This window comes from Jaculus jaculus, unplaced genomic scaffold, assembly GCF_020740685.1.
Source record: "Jaculus jaculus isolate mJacJac1 unplaced genomic scaffold, mJacJac1.mat.Y.cur u25, whole genome shotgun sequence".
Lineage (NCBI taxonomy): Eukaryota > Metazoa > Chordata > Mammalia > Rodentia > Dipodidae > Jaculus > Jaculus jaculus.
In genome coordinates this window covers 5,004,333-5,028,405 of record NW_025423515.1, presented here as the reverse complement: position 1 = coordinate 5,028,405, position 24,073 = coordinate 5,004,333, and the positions used below count along the sequence as shown (strand labels likewise).

The 24,073-nt window shown below is 37.2% G+C and overlaps 1 protein-coding gene across 1 annotated transcript; it reads right to left on the bottom strand.

Moving 5' to 3' along the window:
• Window positions 1–1,849: 1,849 nt before the first annotated feature.
• LOC123457515 (vomeronasal type-2 receptor 116-like) lies at window positions 1,850–24,049 on the bottom strand. The gene is made up of 11 exons (XM_045141397.1): window positions 23,900–24,049; window positions 11,504–11,810; window positions 11,376–11,398; window positions 10,316–11,077; window positions 9,815–9,818; window positions 9,319–9,359; window positions 9,044–9,271; window positions 8,577–8,700; window positions 5,413–6,273; window positions 2,900–2,952; window positions 1,850–2,041 (listed from the first exon to the last, which is right to left on the bottom strand). Exons 1-11 carry the CDS (start codon window positions 24,047–24,049, stop codon window positions 1,850–1,852), a joined length of 2,745 nt encoding a protein of 914 aa, XP_044997332.1.
• Window positions 24,050–24,073: the final 24 nt, after the last annotated feature.

The following is a 24,073-nucleotide window of genomic DNA, read 5'->3' as shown; positions in this document are numbered from 1 at the left end:
CTGTGAAGAATAACATTGGAATTTTAGTGGGGATTGCACTAATTGTGTTGATTGCTTTTGGTAATATTGACATTTTCACAAAAATGATTTTTTTTCAATCCCCAAACAGGGGATATCTTTTTATTTCTTTCTGTCATCTACCATTTCTCATTTGAGTGTTTTAAAGTTCTCCTTAAACAGATCCTTCATCTCCAAGTTCCTTGATTTTTCTTTGAGGCAATTGAAAATGGGAGAGAGTCCCTGATTTTATCCTCCACATGTTTACTGTTAGTATTTAGTAAAGTTACTGATTTCTGTGTATTCATGGTGTATCCTGCTAAGTTGCTAAAAGTGTTTATCAGCTCTGACAGTCTGCTGTTAGAGTCTTTAAGGTCTTTTTATGTATAGAATCATGTCATCTGCAAATAGTGATAATTTGATCTCTTCCTTTCCAATTTGTATCCCTTTTATAAATGTCTCTTGCCTTATTGCTATTGCTAAGACTTCCAGCAACACATTAAATAAAAGTAGGGACAGTGGACACCCTTGTTTCATTCCTGAATTTAATGGTAAAGCTTCAAGTTTTTCTCCATTTAATATTATGTAGGTTTGTCAAAATTAGCTTTTATTATGTTGAGATATGTTCCTTCTATTCCAAGTTTCTGTAATACTTTTACAATGAAAGGATTTTGGATTTTGTCAAATGCTTTTTTTTCTGCGTCTATTGAGATGATTGTGTGAGTTTTGTCTTTCACACCATTTACATGATGTATTACACTTATTGATTTCATATGTTTAACCATCCCTGTATCCCTGGGACAAAGCAAACTTGGTCATGAAAAAAATCGTTTTGATATCATCTTGTACTCTCTTTGGCAATATGTTGTTCTGAATTTTTAAATCTGTTTTCATGAAGGAGATTTTCCTGTAATTTAATTCCTTGTTCTGTCTTTGTCTGGTTTTGGTATGAGGGTGATGCTGGCATCATAGTAGGAGTTTGGTAGAATTCCTTCATTTTCTATTTTATGGAAAAGTTTGATAAGCAGTGATGTTACTTTTTCTATGAAGGTCTCCTAAAATTTACCAGTGAATCCATCTGGGCCTGGAATTTTTTTAGTTGGGAGACTTTTTATAACTGTTTGGATCCTGTGTTATAAGTCTATTTAAATGGCTTGTCTCATCTTGATTTAAGTTTGTTTGATTGATTTGATGCTTGAATTTTCTACTTATCTTCAGTGTTCCTAGATGTGGACATCCACGTTAACATACTTTCAGGATATGAATTTAAGGTACCAGGTGTAGCTCTTGCATCCCAATTCAGCTGCTGAAGTAGTCCTATGTGTTGAGTTTGCTTGCTAAGCAAGTATTCTAGTGGACTGGGTGGAACAAGTTACTGGTAAATTTAAAACTTCAACTGAGCAGTATACAAATTTAATAAAATCCAGCACAGAGTATGTAATTTTTGGGATTAAAAGAAAGAAATTGTCATTTGAAGCCAAAATCCTTAAGGGTGTATGTTGTTCTACACCCTTAATAATCTCAGCTGGGATATAGAGATTTCTGTTCCAGATTTGTGTTCCAGATCAGCCTGGATCTGGATCAGACCTTGTCTCCAATAATGACAGAAGCAAAATACAAACGCTTTATAAATATGAAATCATCAAAGGCAACAATATTCAACCACAAAATACAGGTTCTCTGAAAATCGTAAAGCCCAAAATGATTATATAACCCATAACCAACCAGGACAAGGGAAGAGAGATCGTTCTTCCAATACTGTCCTATGTACCTGTTTATTTATTTATTTTTGTCAGTCGGCCTAGTTACCTTTTGCTGTGTCTTCCCATCTCACCAGTGCTGAGTGCCCACCTCAGTCCCTCCACGTTGTGTGTGGAGCTGGAGCTCTTATCAGCTGCGCTGGCTGTGCTGTCACTGGGGGCTGAGTGCCTGAGATTTGCAGTTCTGATGGTGGGCGGTGGGAGAGTTCAGACTTCTCGAGTTGTTCACTAGTTCCACCTGTGTCCCTTTCAGCAGCTACTGAGTAGATCTGCAGATTTCTTAACTTTGTGAGAAGGCTGATAAAGTTGAAAAATCCCCTGTTTGGTCTTCGCTGCTGCTGCTCCTTGGATGCTCATGGCAGGGCAGTACTGGGCAGGTGTGTAGATCACAAGGATCAGTGTGTGGCAAGTGCCTCAGTGAGATTCTGACCATTTTCCTCCTTTATGGAGGATCTTGGTCTCTCTAGCTACTCTGTTGTGTCTAAGAACAACCTATACTCCTTCACTTTTTAGAAGAAGAGTGTATTTTGCTTAAATCCCTCCCTAGGCTGGTTTGGTGTGGCTCCTGTGCCATCATCTTACCTGGGAGTTGCTTGACAAGTTTTATCTTGCATATATATAACAAGGAGTATCATTCATTTATTCATGTCTATGTGCAAAACAAATTCATGGAATTTTCATCTATATTTATAAAAAATCATAAGATCAACAGCTAAATGTAATCCATATTTTGTAATATTATAATCAAAAGTTTATATGGATGTATATCTCACAATACTCAATATTTTCATATTTTGTGTATTTTAGAAGGCTATATGTTCCAATTATAATTTTTCATAAAATGAATGACAGAGTATTGGCCTCCAGCAGTCAATCAGTACTGTAGGATTCTCAATATTCACATGTGAAAAAAGTTCTGAAATTCAAATTCATAACATATGAGTGCTATTTAAACCTGAATGATACTATACTAACTGATGATTTGTTCCAAGCCTGTTACATCCATCCATTTTGCATCACCAAGACCTGCTTTAACAATCTAGCAGTGGAGTGTCACAGCAGCCACAGAGACCATGTGATCTCAAAGATGAAATGATCTACTTTCTGGCCCATTACAAATAAATATAATATACTTCATTTACTCTAAAAGTTGCAAGTTGCCACCAGCAATAAAGTAAACCATTTTCGTAGTTACCTAATTAAATAAGAACCAGAGTTTAAAAAGTTTAAATCCTAAAAAGTAAAGATTCATTTTCTAAAGTTAAGTTTTTTATTTGTTGGCCTAGAGTTATCATATCCCTGTTTGTGGAGGAAAGATCTGGAAGTTTAATTACTTTGAGTGTGCAGTGCCTAAATTGTGGAAAATGAAACACTTCTGAAAAGTGATGAATGTAATTTAGGCATCTGAAATGCGCACTCAGTCCTAACAAGATCAGGAGAACTGTGATGTGTGTAGCTGAGCTAATTTTAGATGAATAAATATACTAGTGCATACTTAGTGTACCGAGGCATGTGGTGTACTGTTTACTTTTACATATAATCTATGAATCTTTTCTTCATATTTCACCCTTGTTTGCTGGATGTTGTCTCTAATCTTACACATTAAGGAGAAGCATCCTACCATAAATGTATGCAGTGTTTAAAGAAGCAATGGATAAATGCTTGAATCTTTTATATTATTTTTTCAAGAGTGAGATAGAAGTCTGGGTTTCACATGAACTAAAACAATCCAAAATAAAACTGCTGATGAGCTGTTCTCTTGGGCACTAATATTTATACTTCTCTACATATTACATTCAAAATAACACTGTCCAGACAGATGTTCAGGCTTGATATCAGTTCATGTTCCATGGGCACAAATTCTGATCTACTGACTCAGGAAAGACAATGAATATTCAACAAAAAGATGATATAGTAAATAATCACTTTGGTTTTTACTAGAATTTAATATTAATGCAAAGACTTATCGCTTCCTCTTGGACTATTTCTCATGCCTGGCTGTCTTTCATATGGACATGAACAACATTTTCACTCTCACAGAAGTTTTTCTAACATTCTTGTGTATATTCTCTACAACAACCCATCAAATAACTGGTGCTTTAAACCATTCATATTAGTTTCAACTTTTCAGATAGTGAACTCTCTGCTCCTGTGCATGGATAAATATCTTCCCTCACATTTGAGTTCTATTTCATGTTACTTTGTGTAGGAAGCTAAGAGTTTCAGATCAAAATATCCAAATGAAATTTCAAAATTTTTAGGCATAGTAACTTGGATGCTGTCTCACAATAAATGTCAGTAAAATGGAGAGTGGTGTGTTTAAGGATAGAAAAGAAGGTATAAAGCTAACCTAGCTCCAAGAAAGGGGCAATAAATGAAGATCTACTAGGAACCAGTTGTTAATTATCCTTCGTCATACCCTCAACCTTGTAATGTTTGTCCCCAACAGTTTAATCCTTGATAAAAAATGAGATCTGTGTAGTAACTTATACTCATCAGATGGCATACTACTTCCAATGATGCATAATTTTTTTAGTAATTACTATTTTATGTTTAAATAAGAACCAAAAGAGTTTATTTCATTGGAGGTTTCATAACTTCCAAAGTTTTCATGATCTACAAGCCACTAAATTACAAATGTGATAAGTAACATTATTTTAGTGACAAATTTATTCTCAACTGCATCAGATTCTGAATGCCACACCTTTCTTTAACATAATAGACAAAGACCTTCCATGGTCCACATAGCCTTGCTTGTATATATCATTTCTAAGTTATCCAGTTGATTCCACACACTTTAATAACCCTAAGGAATATTGAGAACAGGTTAATATAAGGCCTTTATTCTTCAAAAGGAAACTATTCTATGTCCTAAACATGCCCTCACTGTATCTCTGAATATTCTTTGAACACTCAAATACAAACATTTCAGACATTCTCAAAGACATTCGCTCTATCCAGCAAACTATAGCAGGTTTTTTGAAGCAGTGTGAAAGAGGAATCAGATACATATCAAGTTTTCAAGACAAATAGAAACCAACTACACAGTACATTAGCAGTGTTTAGTTCTAAGTGTCTTGATTTATGAATTTGAGAGAAATGTGAGAAAATGATTTTTCTTGCAACTGCAAATAATCTCGAGGCATATGCCACTTTTTGAAATTGGCTTTGAGTAGATGCTGGAAAAAGAAAGGTGGCCTGAAGGCTGTGCATGAAAGCTGATCAACAACATTAGAGAAATAATAAGACTTATACACATAAACAAATATGTTGTCATTTTTTGAATATTTGATGCTTACAATAGTGCAACTGTGCAGGTAGCTGCCCGTCAAATCAGAATCTGATCTGCCTCATTGACAAACCCTTTCGTTCACAATAGGCTTTCATTTGTTTACTAAGTGATGTATGCCTTTTAATCTTAAACTGCTCCACAGAACCATCCTGCCCCACAACCTTCAAATTAATAATAAGACTTATACACATAAACAAATATGTTGCCATTTTTTAAATATTTAATGCTTACAATAGTGCAAGGGTTCCTATAGCTTATATGAGTTAAATTTTAATTTCAACAGGTTATATGAGTTAAAATTTAAAAACTAATTGGTTGGACCATATGTTTTTTTTTTTTTTATTATATTTAGAGAATTTTTACTCGGTCTTAACAAAATTATGTAACACTTGGGGAAAAAGATGCAACCGAGCAACCCTGCACTGGAGGCCAAGATAGCAAAGACCTCCACTATCACTATGGCCTTTCCCTTGGTGCTGTGGTAGACAGGGAGGAAGGTGACCCACACACTGCAGAACATCAGCATGCTGAAGGTCAGGAATTTGGCTTCATTGAAAGCATCAGGCAGGTTTCTAGCCAGGAAAGCTACAGTGAAGCTCCCTATAGCTAAGGAGCCCAGGTATCCCAGGACACAGAAGAAGGCAGTGTCTGAGCCTTTTTTGCACACAATGATTATATTGCCATGTTCCAAATGTGGATCGGTGTCAACAAATGGAGGGTATGTTCCCAGCCATATCCCACAAAGAACAAGTTGGATCAAGGTACAGATGAGAATGATGAAGTAAGGTGCTCCTGATACCAGGAGCCCCCTCATATTTTTTCCGGGAGCAGTAACCCTGAAGGCCAGAACCACAGTAATTGTTTTGGTCAAAACAGTGGACACAGCCACAGTGAACAGAACTGCAAATGAGACCTCCTGGAGAATGCAATTGGTGTTGTTGGGATGCCCAATGAAGAGTAATGGACAGAGAAAACAGAACTTGAGTGCAATAAGCAGGATGTAGCTGTTTGTGCAATTATTGGCCTTCACAATAGGTGTGTCTTGGTGCTTCACAAAAACCCCAAGAACAAGAGCAGTGAGTGCAGAGAAGCACAGAGCCAAGCAAGCCAGAGCCATCCCCAAGGGGTCTTCATAAGCTAGAAAGTCCACAGTTTTTTTGAGACAGTGAGTTTTCTGCATGCTGGCATACTGAGTGACTGGGCACTTCACACACTGATCCATATCTGACAGAAAACACAAAGCATCATCAGATTATTGGCAGTGTTTACTTCTTAGTCTCAGCACGCTGCAAAAAACATAAAAAAGTCTTGCAGGTGAACCGTACTTGTATTAGTTGTTGTGATTGACAATTAAGGTAGTTCTAGAGCCAAAATATCAGAAAACAAAGGCCATCATGTTATAGTGAGATAATCAAACCTTTTTAAAATATATTTTTATTTATTTGTTTATAAGCAGAGGGAGATCGAGAGATATAGAAAGAATGGGGTCCCCTCAAATTCTACGTCTGAAAAGAACCAGATACATGTACGTTTTTGTCCATAAGGCTTTCTCCGTGTAATGCAGAGTGGAACTGACATGGTGAGGTTAGCACACCTGTGCTTTAACTGCTGAACCATCTCCTTACCCTAAGAAAGTTGTATTTTATTCACTTCACTTACCTAATACACTTGCCTGATCCATTGTTTTTCTTTTTTTTCTATTGTTTTTCTTAAAAGAATAAAATAATTTTGTTGTAGTGTACAAGAATTTTATTTATTTTTCTTTTTTTCATTTTTTTGTTTATTTTATTTATTTATTTGAGAATGACAGACAGAGAGAGAAAGAGGCAGATAGAAAGTGAGAGAGCAGGGCCTCCAGCAACTGCAAACAAACTCCAGATGCATGCGCCCCCTTGTGCATCTGGCTAACATGGGTCCTGGGGAATCTATCCTTGAACCGGGATCCTTAGGCTTCATAGGCAAGCCCTTAACTGCTAAGCTGTCTCTCCAGCCCTACAAGAATTTTATAATAACATTGCTCATATGAAGTATTTCTTATTATTTCTACTACAGGAGAAATGGCTTATCAATTAAGATGCTTTCCTGCAAAGCCAATGACCCATGCTTGATTCAACACATCCCTCATAAGTGAGATGCACAAGGTGACACATGAGTCAGTCACGCATGTGCACAAGGTAGCACCTGTGTCTGGGATCTGACTGCAGTGGCCAGAGACCTTTGCAACCCAACTGAGGTTTTAGTAATCATAACATTTTTTAAATCCCTTTGATCATATTTATTGCAGCCTTTAGGTTCTACTATAATATACCACGCCCATTGTCTTGCTTTCTTACCTGTGAAATAGAGGACAAGGTGAAATAGAAACTATTTTTCCATTGTGTGCTCAACTTAGTAGGCTGGACAGCTCAGAGATACATATTTCTATTTATTCTTATTTTTAACCTCTGAACATTTCCTATTATGTCCTTAAATCCTTCAATGTACATCTGAAACAATGCTCCTGATATGTTAATCAGAATACTTATGTTTCTTGATAAAGGATTTAAATATCTATGATATGCTATGTCCTAAAGTCTTAACATTAACTTCCTTCTGAATTATTTCATAGACACTCAGGAGATATTATATTTATATTGAAAGTGTTTACAAAATTAAATGTCTCTAAAGCCAAGAAGGAGGTGAGGTGGAGAGATGGATTATGGCTCAAGTACTTGCCTGCAAAGACTAAGGACTCAGGTTTGAATCTTCAGGGTCCATGTGAACCATATGCACATGATGGGCACGTACATCTGCAGTTTGCTTTTAGTAAATAGAGACTCTGACACTCTCATTCTCACTCTCTCTCTCCCTACCTCTATAGTGAATCAATCAATACATAAAATAAATCTTTAAAGCCAGAAAAATGACATCTATGAGCATTTAATATCCATCAGCAATGTCTTGGGTCCCAGAAAAATAAAGGTATGGAAGATTCCTTTTTATTCACTTCATTTTGTGTAGATTCAAAGAAGATTATATGTATGTGTGACATGTTTTGATAGTAATAATATATTTATCAACTTTGGATCTTAAACAGTGATTTTTAATATATTTTATTCATTTATTTATTTGAGAGAAAGAGAGAGAGAGAATTGGTGTGCCAGAGCCTACAGCCACTGGAAATAAATTCCCGATGTGTGTGCCCCTTTGTGCATGTGGCTTACATGGGTCCTGGAGAATAGAACCAGGATCATTTAACTTTGCAAGTAAGCACCTTAACCGCTAACCCATCTCTCCAGTCCTCAAACAGTGATTATTATGTGGGACACCTAGTATGTACAATGGCTCTAGGTACTAAAAATGTGGTTCAAGGAGTAAAATGACTGTTAATGTTATAGTCACGAATATTTATCATTTCAACAAAATGATTACATTAAATAAGGAAGATCTATTATCTGTTCCTTCATCCCTCAAGGCCCCTGAAAGTTCCCACTATGGGTAGAGAAAACAGTCAAAGTGAAGAAAGACTGTCTAAACCATCAACTTACCCGTTGTGTTAGAAATCTCATTTTCTGGGCAGGGGAAACAATCAAAACAGCAGGCTGCATTTCCCTCTTGTCGGAACTTCCTGAAACCAGGCCTGCAAGTCTCACTGCACACAGAGGAGGGAATCTGAGGAAAACCATAAGCGTAGCTGTAAAAGTTAGCAATGGTATATACTCCATTCCTAACTATATGTTAAAACAATCTCAATTATTAAACTTTTTATCCACACCTACAATAAAAGTGAAGTGTCACACTCCAGTCAGTACACTGTACGTTGTCATACCTATGAAGATGATGATGAAATAAATTGTCATGTCCAAATATTTTTCAAAAGATGGGAATAAAATCTAGGATACTGGAAAGAGAATCCTAAAGAACATGTTGCACTTGACCAAATCATAAGGGGCACACATGGCCCCACAGGATTTTACCTGTTTATGTCTAACGCATTACAATTAGGTAAACATACCTTCCTACCGCCTGTGGCCCACTCCATTGCCTCATCAGACAAAGACAGTTGTTGACCAAGGGAACCATATGAAGAAAACTGTCCTATTTTCACCTTTATTCCAAGACCTTGTGGAAAATTTGAAATGTGGAAAATATCATCGTCTGCTTCATATTTTGTTTTCTCATTAATAGTCACTAGGTCTCCAATGGGGTTAATAAATTGCATATTCTTCAGTCTGTGGTAAAACTAAAGGAAATGTATCATTTTCCAATTAAGTACATACTCAAATAAACATAGTGACATGAGTAAATACCTTTGTTTTTACAACCCTTCCCTGAGAATGAAACTTTATTGCATATATCCAATAGTGTGAAATAGATGAATTTTCACAGACAAATTAAATATTACTATATTTTTATAGTTTCTTTTTAGAGAAGCTACTAAAATTGATCACCAAATATTAGGTAAGCCTTTTGAGATAAGTGTAAAACTCATTACATTTGTAGACATCACAAGAACATTAAACCATTAAGGTCTTCCTTTATAACAGAGATACAGAATTATATTAACAACTCATGTGGCCTCTCAGTCAATTCACCAAGATACTTTGGAATGGAAAAAGCAAGCTCACATATGGATTTCAAGCTCTTTATGATTAAAAAAATAAAATATTTGGTATAATATGTGGATCATGTGTCACATAAAACATAGATCACTGAAAACTGATGACAGTAATTTCAGTATCTTTTTCATGTGTACACACAGTGATGGCTTGTCATGGTTGTCTACTTGACTGGAGTTAGAATCACCAAGAAAATAAATCTGTGGTCATGTCTCAACGGAATTTTTAGTTTGGAAACTAAACTTGGAAAGCTCACACTGAATGCAGATGACACGATTTTATGGGACAAGGTTTCTAATCAGGGAAAGCTAGATGACCACATGTACTCAACACTCTTGCTTACAGAGTGTAGATGCCATGGACACAGTTTCTTTAATGCTATTTTTACCATGTTGTCACCATCAGGATGGATAGAGTCTTGAATTGTGAAGTAGAATGAAACCATTCTCAGCTAAGTTGTTTTGGTCAAGTATTTTCCCTAAAAATAGTAACTAATAAATTCAGTCCAGACTCACTTCATAGGGAATGAAACAGTATACAAACATCCAAAATCAAGAGTATTCCCAGCCACAGGGTTCAAACATGCACGTTACCACTTAGAAGGTAACATTGATGACACTACATACCTGTGAACAGTCAGGTCTGCATAGACTGATTATTGGGTGAACATCTACCTGTTCATAATACATTTCATGGTAGGCATGTGCATAAGCATACACAGCATTGTATAGATTGTAATTCTCATCATTCATGGCTATGTCAAATCCTTGACTTGCATACCATTCTAATGAAGTGTTGGGTGAACATTTGCTCTTTGTTCTACATTTAGATTCAATCTCCAGACAATTAAAGTACATCCATTCTGATCTCATAACAGAAAAGTCTATTGAGTATTGGGAAGTGTTCATTGTCTGAATAAATTTTTTAAAATTAGGGATCTTGTGATGGTGTTTAGAAAATGTGAAAGCATCATAGAATGAGTCAAGAATGTAGTCTCTTCTTGTATTTGCAATGACATCCCACTGTGAGGTGGTGACCCAGATCCTCTGGATGCCTAAATATACCCATCTTCTAAAGCTCACTTCCAGTGTAGAATTCATTTCACCATAAATGATCACAACATTTGCCAATGATGTCATAATCTGTTTATAATATTCTTCAGCCTTTGTATTGTATAACTTCATGTTTACTGGGATCACATTCAAAAAGGCTACACAGATTTCATTTCCTTGTATCTTTTCTCTGAAATCTGAGAGAAACTGAATACCTTCGTCGTCATCAGAGATAACCAGCCCCATCCAGGTCCACTTGAAATGAAGCATTAGGGAGACTATGGCAAAAGGCAGCCTTGTTTGCTTGGGGGCAATCTGATACAGATAAGGGTACAGAAAATGGTCACTCAAAACAGGATGAAATTGGCCATAGTGAATCTGAAGGACACACAACATAGAAATGAATGTAATGAAAAATACTAGAAGAAAACTAAATCTAAGATCTCAGTTGTATTAATCACCAATTGGGAAGAATGTTGGGAAGGATGATGGCTCACATAATTATTATTAGTAGTTCTCTACCCATAAGAGTCTTGAAAAGTACTGAACAGTTTACAGGTTGTAGGAAATCCCATTGTATGTCTTTATAGTTCTTACTACCAGTTTTTAAAAAAGTAAGTTCTGATAATCCAGCAAATTACTGGTTATTATCTCTATAAACTGTACCTGACAATACATGGATAAACCAAGTATCTACTGGAAATATTCTTAAGCACATGAGAATGGTAATAAAGGAAATAAGATTTCAATGCTATATATCACAGTGTCTCACCTGTCCTATAGTAAAGATTGACAGCAATGTCCCAATTTTGCTACTTGCTGCCCATGATGGTCCTGTAAATAATACACCACAATGAATTATTTCACAGTTATAATTAGGAAAACTGATCTCTTTAAATTCTGTGGATGTTATATAAGAGATGATATTCCATGAATCATCACACTTGGAGGGAATGAAGTTAAAATTAAGAGACTTGTTGGGTATAAGTTTTGGATTTCTGTTGATCTCCTCAGTGACAAAAATCATTGTCAGAATATATTGATATTTTTTGACTGGCACACTGAAAAGAAACACCATAATCATGATGCATGAAATTTCAAACAGGATAATCTTCAAAACAATTAGAGTGGACATGTAGTACATGCAATAAGTATGCTTTCTACTGAATGTAATCATTTACCTTTATGTGAGGATATGAACCAATGGGGCATAGGGATCAACTAGGGTTTTTGGTAATTATTCATTGAAAGGCAAGTAATAAATGTATGTATGTTGTAAATAAATACAGAGGTGGCTTCATCTAAAACAAATGAGAATCTGGTAAAAAGACTATATAGTTCATACATTAATTTGAAAAAGATCTATACCAGACAGAAAATCTGTTCATATCTTGATGTTAGAAGTCTCATATTTAAGAAATGAAAAATAAATGCAGTAGTGATCTAGATTATGGTATGTTGCTTTGTATATGTGGGGACTAGTCCTCTTCAGGGTTTTAGAAGACAACATTGTATGTGTGTCAGTGGGCACATGCTTGTTTCAGTGTGTACACCATAAAACAGTCAGATGGTTTTCTGTATTACTTTACATGCCATTATTCATTTCTGGTATTTATTTTGAGGTTGGTTCTGACTCTTTCCACACATGACTTGGAATTCACTATGTACTCTTAAGGTCAACTCAAACTTGTGGTGCTGCTCCTATCTCTGCCTCCTCAGTGCTGAGATGCACCACATGCCTGTCTTCTTGTATTTACATTTGTTGAAAAATCACATATTTTGATGGGCTTGCCTTTATATGTCATTCAATGTTTCCATCATGAGCTCTCTGTACCCTTTCTTCATTCTGAATATTGGTAGTTTTTACTCTAACATGAGTCTGGGTAGTTTCTTTAGGGGTCCTGTCTGTTTCTTGTTTTCTATGCCTACTGTAACTGGATAGCATCTTTCCTCCTAGTTTTCTTCTACAAATTCGTTCAATAAATTTGATACTTTCAGTTGAGGGGTTATTTTATTGTATTCACATAATTTGTAAATTTAACCTGTCCATAGTACTGAAAATATCACTTCATACTTCTTGATCTTATTCATTTTGTCTGAACCTTTATTTCTTTTACCTTGTGTATAAGTCCCAATATTCTATTATTCATGTGAGGCAGTCTATGTGAGGTTATTTCCACAGAGCTTTTAATTTTACTTATTATGTTTTCATTTCCAGAACCATTTCAGTTTATTTTTTTATTGATATACTATCCATTTATGGAATTCTCTTATAATATCCTCTTTAGAAATATCAACTTGATTGTGATATTTGCTTCTTCTGTCTTGGAATTCATTCAGCACTTGTATATGTCGCTTAGAATTCATTCCATTGTTGTTTTGTGTTCTCTGTGATGTCGTCTGGACATTCACTCCTGTCTTGTTTGTATGTGTGTGTGTGTGTGTGTGTGTGTGTGTGTGTGTGTGTGATATTTTCTAGCTCATTTGAATTCTTCTGTAGATATATTTTGACTTCATGCTAAAATCAGTTCTGCATAACCATTTACTCAGTCTAGTACAATTTAAAAATTCTTATTATTTTATTTATTTTTTTATTTGAGAGCTGGAAGCAGGTAGAGAGAGAGACAGGGGAGAGAATGAATGAATGAATGGATGAATATGGGATTCCAGTCACTGCAAACGAACTCCAGATGCATGCTCCACCTTGTGCATCTGGCTTACATGGGTACTGGGAAATCAAACCAAGGTTCTTTGGCTTTGCAGGCAAACACCTTAACAACTGAGCCATATCTACAGCCCTCTATCTAGTACTTATATGAACATTTAATGGTTAATGAGTTCACATGACACATGACAACAGAAATATACACTAGAGAAAACATTGCTTTTTCCACAAATGTTGCTGAACATGTTGAATAACTACATATAGAAAAATGAAACTAGACACATTCCTTTCCCCATGGGAGGGGGAAAACTCCAATGGATGAAATACCTCAGAATAAGACCCAAAGATCTGAAGCTACAGGATGGAACAAAAGGTAAACCCTCTACAAAATGCCACAGTAACACAGTAAATTCCTCAACCAGTGGAATGCAATGAAGATAACATGCTTATCTAGAGACAATATCCCCTAAACATAGGCCACAAACTACACACAGATGGGGAGAAAATCCTTGCCTGTTAGACAGCTGACAGGGGCATAACATCCACAATCTACAAGGACTCAAAAATCTAAACAATTCACTCAAACAGTGGAGCAGAAAACTCAACAGGAAGCTGTCAAAGAAGGAATAAAATGGTTAAATTCATTTATGAAAATGTTCAACATTCTAAACCACCAGAGAAATGCAGTGGTTGCTATCCTAATATTTGACAGGATAGACTTCAAACCGACATTAGTGAGGGACGATAAAGAAGGTCACATTGTACTGATTAAAGTAACACTCCTAGGAGACTTCTGGCCAAGATGGTGACCGCCTAACTGCACCGCACATCCCCAGGAAAGAAAGGTAAGACATTAAGAGTTCACTGGGTCTTTCAGGGGACAGCAATCTCCAATAGATTGCCAGTGGGAGGGCACAGAGGGCAATAAAAGAGAAATCACTGATTACCCCACGGGCTGGTAGCCCAGCCCTTCCCACAAGCAGCTACCTTACCCACAGTCCCCGTGTCAGGAAACTCCTGCATTACTCTAGGAAAAGGGTCCCAGGCCAACATAGTTCCACTTGCCTCACTACACAGGGGAGATAGCCCTGCTACCCCTGCCCACGAGTGACTTTGGCCAGGCTGTGCCTGCTGACCCATTGGAACCCATGCTCCTTTGATCAACTTGCCCACCAAATGGAACAACTAGCTTAGGTGCCTTCTCTTCCTGTAATGCCAGCCAACTGCCATGGTCCTGTTACGGGGGAGCAGAGAGTGCTTCTGGGTCTCAGTGTTCTGCACACCAGAGTTAGGGCTGCTCCAGTGCTTGGTGCCTCAGTGTCCCTACTAGTGTGAGCACAGGCAGCTTTGGCACATTACCACGTGAGAGTTCAGGCAAATTTGGTGCCCCTTCTAAGCAGGAGCTCAGGTGGCTTTGGCAAGTGAAAGCCAAAGCCCAGGCTGCTTGGCAACTGCCTCAGGCTGCTTCATAATCCCATTGTGCTTGAGCCCAAGCAGATCCACTCACTTACTGTGCCCATAAACTGCAATGAACAGACCACAGAGCAAAAGAAACAACATGAAAAATCAAATGCAAGAAAATCCAGTTAGATCACCCAGTCCTACAACTAACATCTCTAATCAAAACACAGAAGAGTCATTAGGATCAGAACATCAAAATGAAGCTATGAGCAATGCAACCCTGACCAACCTACTGGCAGAACTTGCAGAAAAGCAACAAAGGTATGATAATCGTGCAGATGCTGCCATCACTAGATTAGACCTAATAGATAAGAAAATGGAAGGAGTTCAAAGACAGTTAAGAGATATGAGTGAGAGTGGAAAAAAAAACAGGACCTGAAAAATCAGCTGGTGATGCTAAATGAAGACATAAAGAAATGCAAGGATGAATTCCAAATCAGCTGGTGACGCTAAATGAAGACATAAAGAAATGCAAGGATAAATTCCAAGAGGCATCAAGAAAATCAGAAAATGATGTGAAAGGGGAGCTTGACAGAGGGATGGAAATTATACATAGAAAAGTAGTAGAAAATGCAAACCTAATGGAACAAATCCAAAAATCTCTAGAAGCTCTCAAAAATACAGTCAGCAATGTGGAAGGTAAAAACTCTGATCAGGAGGACAAGGTGGAAGAAACAGTTTGAGAGTTCAGAAACTTCAGTAAGTTCAAAAGTCTCTGTGAACATGAGGGAATTGTGGAATACACGTAAACGTCCTAATATCAAGGTCATTTGAATACCAGAAGGATAAGAAATATAGACCAAAGGCATGGAGAACTTATTTAACAAAATAAATGAAGAAAACTTCCCTGTCTCTTAAAAGAAAGGCCCATCAAGATGTAAGAAGCCAAGAGAACTCCAAACAGACTGGACCAAAGGAGAAACTCTCTGTGACATATTGTCGTTAAGACTGTAAACATTGACACCAATGAGAAAGTCCTAAAAGCAGCTAGAGAAAAGTAGCACACCACTTTTAAAGGTAACTCCATCACAATTACTCCAGACTTCTCAAGGGAAACTCTGAAAGCTAGAAGGGCCTGGAATGAAACACTGCAAAGTCCAAGCACCAATGGCTTCCAACCCAAACTACTCTACCTAGCAAAAGTATCCCTCATAATAAATGGTGGAAGAAAAACTTTACATGACAAAACTCAGCTTTACAATTATATGGACACAAAACCAAACCTATGGAGAGTATTTCAAGAAATTCTCCACAGAGAAGAAACAAATAATCAAACACAAATGCCTACAAGAAACAGATCACAATAACCAAACTCAGAGTAGGCACAAAAAATTTCAAAGTCCATGAAAACACCAAACCACATATACCATCATAATATGGCAGGGATCAAATCAAAGCTCATAGTCATTACCCTAAATAATAATGGAGTTAATTCACCCATCAAGAAACACAAGCTAACGGGATGGATCAAAAAATTAGACCCCTCAATCTACTGTCTTCAAGAAACTTACCTCACGACTAAAGACAGACACCTCCTCAGGGTGAAAGGGTGGAAAACAATATTCCAAGCAAACAGCAATAAGAAACAAGCAGGCATAGCTATATTAATATCAGATAAAATAGACTTCAATCCAAAAATAATCAAAAAAGACAAAGAAGGCCAATTTCTTACTTGTCAAGGGAATGATCCATCAAGAGAATATTACAATCATAAATCTGTATGCACCAAATACAGAGGCACCACAGTTCATAAACCAAAAACTTGACAATAAAACAGAAATAAGCACCAACACCATCATTGTTGGGCACTTCAATACACCATTATCAGTAATAGACAAATCATCCAAACAGAAACTCCACAGGGAAGTAAGAGAGCTCAACAAAACCATAGACCACTTAGACCTAACTGACATCTACAGAACTTTCCATCCCAAATCCAAAGACTACACATTCATCTCAGCAGCCCAGGGAACATTCTTTACAATAGACCACATACTGGGTCACAAAGCCAGCCTCCACATATTTAGGAAGATTGAAAAAATTCCCTGCATGATATCAGATCACAATGATATATTGCTAGAAATTAAAAACAAAAGTACCACAAAGAATCCCAATGGTCCCTGGAATATGAACAGCACACTTTTAAACAAGAAATGAATAGTGGATGAAATAAGAAATGAAATTGCAAACTTTCTAGAAATGAATGACAATGAGAACAAATCATACCAAAACTTATGGGACACAAGGAAGGCAGTCCTCAGAGGAAAGTTCATAGCAATCAATGCCTTCATAAAAAAGAGAAAAAGATCCCAAATCAATAACCTAATGATCCACCTAAAAGCACTGGAAAATCAAGAAAAATCTAACCCAAAGAGCTCCAGAAGGAAAGAAAAAAATCAAAATCAGAGCAGAAATTAATTAATTGGAAACTAAGAAAATAATTAAGACAATTGACAAAACAAAGAGTTGGTTCTTTGAATAAAAAAATAAAGATTGACAAACCCCTGGCCAATTTGATCAAAAAAAAAAAAAAAAGAAGAAGAAGAGATGCTTCAAATTAACAAAATTCAAAATGAAAAAGGAGAAATCACAACAGAACTAAGTGAAGTTGGGAGAATCATCAGGATTTATTGCTAAAACTTCTACTCCACAAAATTAGATAATGTGGAGGAGATGGATAAATTCTTGGATGCATACCATCTATCAAAGCTTAACACAGAGCAGATTAATCTCCTAAACGAACTGATCACACTCATTGAGATTGAAAAAGTAATATAAAACCTCCCTAAAAAGAAGAGTCCAGGATCAGATGGCTCCTCAGCTGAATTTTATCAAACTTTCATGGAAGAACTCAAATCAATGTTCCTCAAACTGTGCCACACAATTGGAGAACAGGGAAAGCTACCCAACTCCTTTTATGAAGCTAGTATCACCCTAATTCCAAAACCAGGCAGAGATGCCACAAGAAAAGAAAACTACCGGCATATTTCCCTGATGAACTTAGATGCAAAGATCCTGGACAAAATCCTCTCAAACCAGATCCAACACCACATCAAAAGCATTATCCACATATTACCCACATAATACTTCATGGAGAGAGACTGGAGGAATTACCATTAAGATCAAGAACAAGAGAGGGTTGTCCACTATCACCTCTGCTCTTCAATATAGTACTGGAAGTCCTACCTCAAGCAATAAGGCAGGAGAAGGAAATAAAAGGGATACAATTTGGAAAGGAAGAAGTTAAGTTAGCTCTATTCGCTGATGACATGATTGTATATGTAAGACACACCAAAGACTCCATCCCAAAATTCCTGAAGGTGATTAACTCCTATAGCAAAGTAGCAGGATACAAAATCAATGCACAAAAATCAGTATCCTTTCTGTATGCAAGGTTAAAAAGATACAGAGAAATAAATAAGGGACATGGTCCCATTTGCAATAGTAACAAAAAATAAAATAAAATACCTTGGAATAATGTTAACCAAGGTAGTGAAAGATCTATACAACATATACATTCTGAGTGAATTTACCCAATCACAGAAAGAAAATTGCCACATAGTCTCACTCATCTACAGCACCTAACCTAAATCTACCCATGATGCCTTACATACCCAGCAAGCAGCTCATGGACTAGACAATAGGAAGGGTGGGGAGAGTGGGGAGAGAAAGGGAGGGCATGCAAAACACAAATCTAGACCCAAACAGCAATGGTACCATAAAATTCTACATCTTTCAAGGCAGACTAAATGGCTGAACCTTCACCAGGCCCTTAGAAGAAACACCTTAGCCACAAGACACTGGAAAGGGAATTATGAAAACTGACATTAATCTTGTATAGCTTCCCCCCGCCCTCTTCTCTAACTCTTTTATGTTAATTATCTTTTTCTTCCCTTTCTTAGTAGTCACTAACCTATAACTCCCAGTACCAGCATGTGGCTATCAACCACAATGAGATTTTGATCAGAGAGGCTTACAAGGTTTCCTAAAAGAAAGACATATTTCTGTCAGAGTACTTGATGACCCACCAATAGTAAGTAAGAAGACCCTACTGTTGAAGACACCTTATGCAGTTAACACATAAAATTGAATGGCAATGCTGGAAGCTGGAAGAGAGTCAGTCCCCAGACAGTCATCACATCTAGTGCCAGAAGGTACTACATGGGCAACTGGGCTAAAATGACCAATATCTGTCCAAACAACTCATGGCCTAACCTACTTAGCAGCAAATAAACTGTCGTGATGCTCACACAAGTGCAATAGTGGCACACAGCCATGGTGGGAAACCAAGTACTCTTGATTTGTCTAACCGTTCCCCTCAGTGGTATGGGATCCATAGCTGGAGCTTAGAAACAAGTCAGAACCATATCCAAACATAAGCCCACTCTCCATTATCAAGCTACCATTGATCGTGGGCTACCAGAGGGCCTACACCTATTAAATTCTCCATAAAAGCAGTTATCTCATTTGTCTGGTGCTAAGTTACTCTCCATTGGAGAATCTGCTTCTCTTTTTAGATAGGCATAAATCCTAAGGAGAGAGACACCCCATCAATCATACCTCAAAATGGCCCCAGCTGAAACTAAGAGCAATTGGTGAAAGAAGCAAGGGTGCTATTTTCATGGTGAACCAGGTACCAGCACACGGATGAAGAAGATCAACACAGAGAAAAATCAACTCCTATCAAATCAGAGATCCAGAGACCCAGAGGCCCCCAACACCTCATCACTGAAGTGGACCAAAAATGAATCCAGCATGGCTCAGGTAAATTTTGCAGAAGAGGGGGCAGAAAGAATGTCAGAGCTACACTTTGGGTCATGATATGCAGAGACATTTATCCTACACATTACTGTGGGCTAACTCCAGAATGCATGACCCATATACCTCTACAAGGATGGGCCAGGGGGAGCGGGTAGGACATGGATGAGCCTAAAAATGGTACCAAATTGACTGTATTCACTGAGAACATAATTAATTTTTTAATAATATCTAAAAATAAAGAAGTAGAAAAAAATAACAATAAATGCTGGTATGAATATTGAAAAAGAAGAACATTTCTACACTGTTGGTGGGAATGTAATCTGGCCCAACCATTGTGGAAATCAGTGTGGAGGTTCCTGAGACAGGTACAAATAGATCTACCATATCACCCGGCTATACCACTCCTAGGCATATAGCCTGAGGACTCATCTCACTACCTTAGAGATACTAGTTCCATCATATCACCACTATAATCACAATAGCTAGGAAATAGTACCAGCCTACCTATACCTCAACTGATGAGTGGATAAGGAAGATGTAGTACATTTACACAATGGAGTTCTACTCAACACTAAAGAAATATAAAGTTATGAAATTTGCAGGAAAATAGATGAAACTGGAAAGGGTTATACTAATGAGGTAACCCAGGCCCAGAAACCAAAGATCACATATTCTCTCTCATATATGGATCCTAGCTACAAATAATTGGACTTCCTTGTGAGTAGGAGTAAAACTCAGTGGCAGAGGCCAGTAAGCTATAAAGGAGATATAAAGGGAATAGAAAAGGAGGGAGCAGGTACTTAATAGCATGTTATTTTATATATGTAATTAGAAGAACACAATAATGAAGATCAAAAGACATATGCGAAATAAGGGGGAAAGACTGAGTAAAGGAAAGATGGAGGGATGGCTAATCAAAAGTTAAGAAAATATAAATTAGTCATATGGAAACCTATGGTTTGGACAATGGAACACACTGGAGCCATACATTGTTACTAGATAATTTGCAGTGCCAGGGATGGGAAACCTTTCAGTGAGTTGTTGGAGGTCTCTGATGCCCTCAAAACATTAGAGGCCATTGATGAGGCCCTTCTTTTCCTACTCTGAATAGATGGTAGTTCACAATTGCTGAAGTATCCACATACTTTGGCAGGAAGGTGACTAAGAAATCTTGCTGGAGCTTAATTAAAATACTCCTTCATGGAGATCAGCAGCCATATAGCTGAAAAAAGCCACCCTGCATTTGGTTCAATAGGAGATAGAAATCAGCCATGAAGGTACTCCACAGTGGACACTACAAGCCTTATATTTGGCCAACCAGGCCAAATGAGCCAGTGGGTACAATAGTGGCATATCTGTTTGGGGAAACCAACTGCCCTCTAACTTGACTGGAGGCCTGCTCCATGGAAGGGAATATATCCCTGATTCTCTAAACCTAAAACAGGTGTACTCCTGAGTACTAATGGGGTAACGTCTGCTGCTGTCTGGATAGCATATATACTATGCTAACCAACTGCCCATTAAGAAATTCTCTTAATGTTAATACTCACAGGTTAATGCTGCTCTCAAGTTTGGTTAGAGACCCTTCTCTTGTCAGATGGCAATGACCTTGGGATGACACAGAAGGTACCATGGCACTGAGAAGTGGCAGAGGAGTGCTCAGCTCTGACATGTCTGTCACAACTTCCAAGGCTCAGAGTCCATTGCCAAAGTGGTGGAGGGAAGAGTGGAAGAGCTAAAGGAAGGGTAGGACTCCTTACAACATGCTCCTCCAGAAACAAAATGGCCTGGATGTCCATGACTTCACAGTGCCTGACACTTCCTACACAAATTCATCATAATAGGAGGAAAAGATCATGACATCAAAATTCAAGAGAGACTGATTGAGGGGGGGGGATAGGATGGAGATTGGAGTTTCAAATAGGAAAATGGTGGAAGGGGCTTATCATGGGACATTGTTTAAAATCATGGAAGCTCTCAATAAAATAAACAAAAAAGAAAAGCAAACAGAGACATAGGAAAACAGAGTATACTTAGCACCTTTCTTCTCTCCCTAGACCTTATTACAAAAGGAAGAAATTATCATGGAATCTCATAAACCTATTTTCTGAGAGATTAGCATCTATGAGAAAAGTTTGTCCAGGATTAGATGAAGAAATCTGTGCCCTTCTCACAGATTTTATGTGCTCATGGGTGAAAGGTGAGCATCTACTTGAATGGATACTTTGTGTCATCCACTTAATATTGAACAAAGACAAGTGGTGTTTATTTTCAAGAAAGGAGGATCTAATATAAAGCCATGTAGAAAGAAAGTGCTCTGCAAATTCTAGCTTTCTACAGAAATAGAAATACTGAAATAAAACCAGGCTGAAATTCGAGCTCTGAAGAGCACAGTCAGTCAAATAATAATAATAATAATAATAATAAAAAACTGTGAAAACTCTTACTAGTAGAATGGATGAAGGAGAGAACAGAATATCTAAAGTAGATCAGGTGACAGATCATATACAGTCTAACACAGAGCAAGACAAGATAACAGGAAGGTATGGTTGGGAAATTCAAGTTAACCGGGACACTGTGAAAGGATCAAACAGAAAAATTAAGCTTATATTAGTAGGAGAAGAATTTCAAACCAGAGGATTAGTAGCCATTTTCAACAAAATTATAGAAGAAAACTTTTCTCCAAATTGGGAAAGAAATACCAACGAAAATTCAAGGAATTAGAAGACCAAAGAGACAAAACCTTGAAAGAACCTCTCTTGATCCAGTTATAATTAAATAATAAACAGCAGAACACATAAAGTATATTGAAAGCAGTTAGAGATAAAAAGCAAGTCACTACAAAGGCAAGTCACTTAGAATAACAGCAGATTATTTAACACAAACTATAAAAGCGAAAAGGGCTTTGAATGTTATGTTTCAAATTCTGAAAGATAACAAATATAAATCAAGACTACATTATCCTGCAATGCTGTCCAACAAAATTGATGGAGAAATATGAACATTCCACAACAAAAGCAGGTTAATGGAACTTACAACTACACCAGCTGTACAGAAAATATTCATCCTTCATGCTGAAGAGAAAGCAAAACAAAGACCACAGGAAACAGGGGAAGAAATATGATATTCAAATAACAGCTAAAACAAGCAAATAAAGGGGAAACAGGAAGCACAAAAAATCAAGAATGGCAAGAGAAAATACATACCTTTCAATAATAACTCTTAATATCAATGTCCTCAATGCCCAAAGCAAAAGTCACAGGCTTGAAGACTGGATTAAAAGACAGAGTCCAGCCCTTTGTTGCCTCCAGGGAATTCTTGTCTCAGTAAAAGATAGATACTGTCTTAGGGTGAAATGGTGACTAACAGTATTTCAAGCAAATGGGCCTAGGAACAAAGCAGGGGTTGCTATCCTAATATCAAACAGGAGAGACTTCAAACCAACATTAGTGAGGAAAGATAAAGAAGTTCATTTTGTGCTGATTAAAGGAACACTCCAACAATAGGACGTTACAATCCTAAACATATATGCACCTAACATGAGGGCTCCCGATGTATCAAACAAACACTATTAGACTTAGGGTCACAGATAACACCAAAACCAAACTCTAAAACAGACCATATACTAGGGCACAAAACAAGTCTTAACAACTACAGGAAAATTAAAATAATCCCCTATACTCTATCTGACCAAGGTAGGATTAAACTTCAAATCGGCAACAAGAATACCTATGTTGAAGTCTAAACAAATCAGATACATTTGACTGGGGGAAGTTCTGCTCAGTAAAATATAAAATGAATTTTGATTCGTTCATAAGTGGTATTCTTGGCAGGAAATGTGCAAGTGAGTGAAAACTGTTAGTGTACTCATATATAAAACTTTTACACATTACTCAAGACTTTAATATAGAAAACTAAGTAACAAAAGTGACACTTACCGGTAAAGCATGTTCATTGAATCATAGTCTATCACATGCTTCTTTGACGTTTCAACTGTGAACATACAATCCTTCCACATATCTCCATCACTTTCTGTATTTTGTTTTATTCTCCAAAAGCAGCCCGTTTCTGTCAAACTGCAAAAGTGGACAGAAAGCACTGAAAGAAATAAGACAGCAAAGAAAATGATCAGGGAACGCATGTCTAGAAGTTCTCAGTCTGACCTCAGATGTAATGTGCAGTGTCAGGTACATACACACATCACAGATGCCTGCTTGTGTGTGTATCCATCCTTACTAATGTTCCTGACTAGAGGGTATATTTATATCTCTAATTTCTCTTTCTAGTCTGTGCCACTCTCCCTTGGGGAATACCGAAGAGACACCAGGGGCTCTGCATCTGTGGTTTACATCAACGTCATAAAACCAGTTGAAAAACATGTTGTGAGGATCTTCTCTTGCTTCAGGTGTTGTAAGTTCACATATTTCCAGGTATGAATGCCACCGGGATACTCTCCTCTCCATAATTGTTTTCAGACTAATTTCAAC

Excerpts from the sequence above, each read along its gene's own strand:
- LOC123457515 (XM_045141397.1), bottom strand. The coding sequence starts at position 24,049 with ATGGAGAGGAGAGTATCCCGGTGGCATTCATACCTGGAAATATGTGAA. Across the intron at positions 9,272-9,318 it reads GTATTTACTCATGTCACTAT|TTTTACCACAGACTGAAGAA; the intron begins GTTTATTTGAGT and ends CATTTCCTTTAG. Across the intron at positions 2,953-5,412 it reads CATAATTTTGTTAAGACCGA|GTAACTACGAAAATGGTTTA; the intron begins GTAAAAATTCTC and ends TTATTTAATTAG.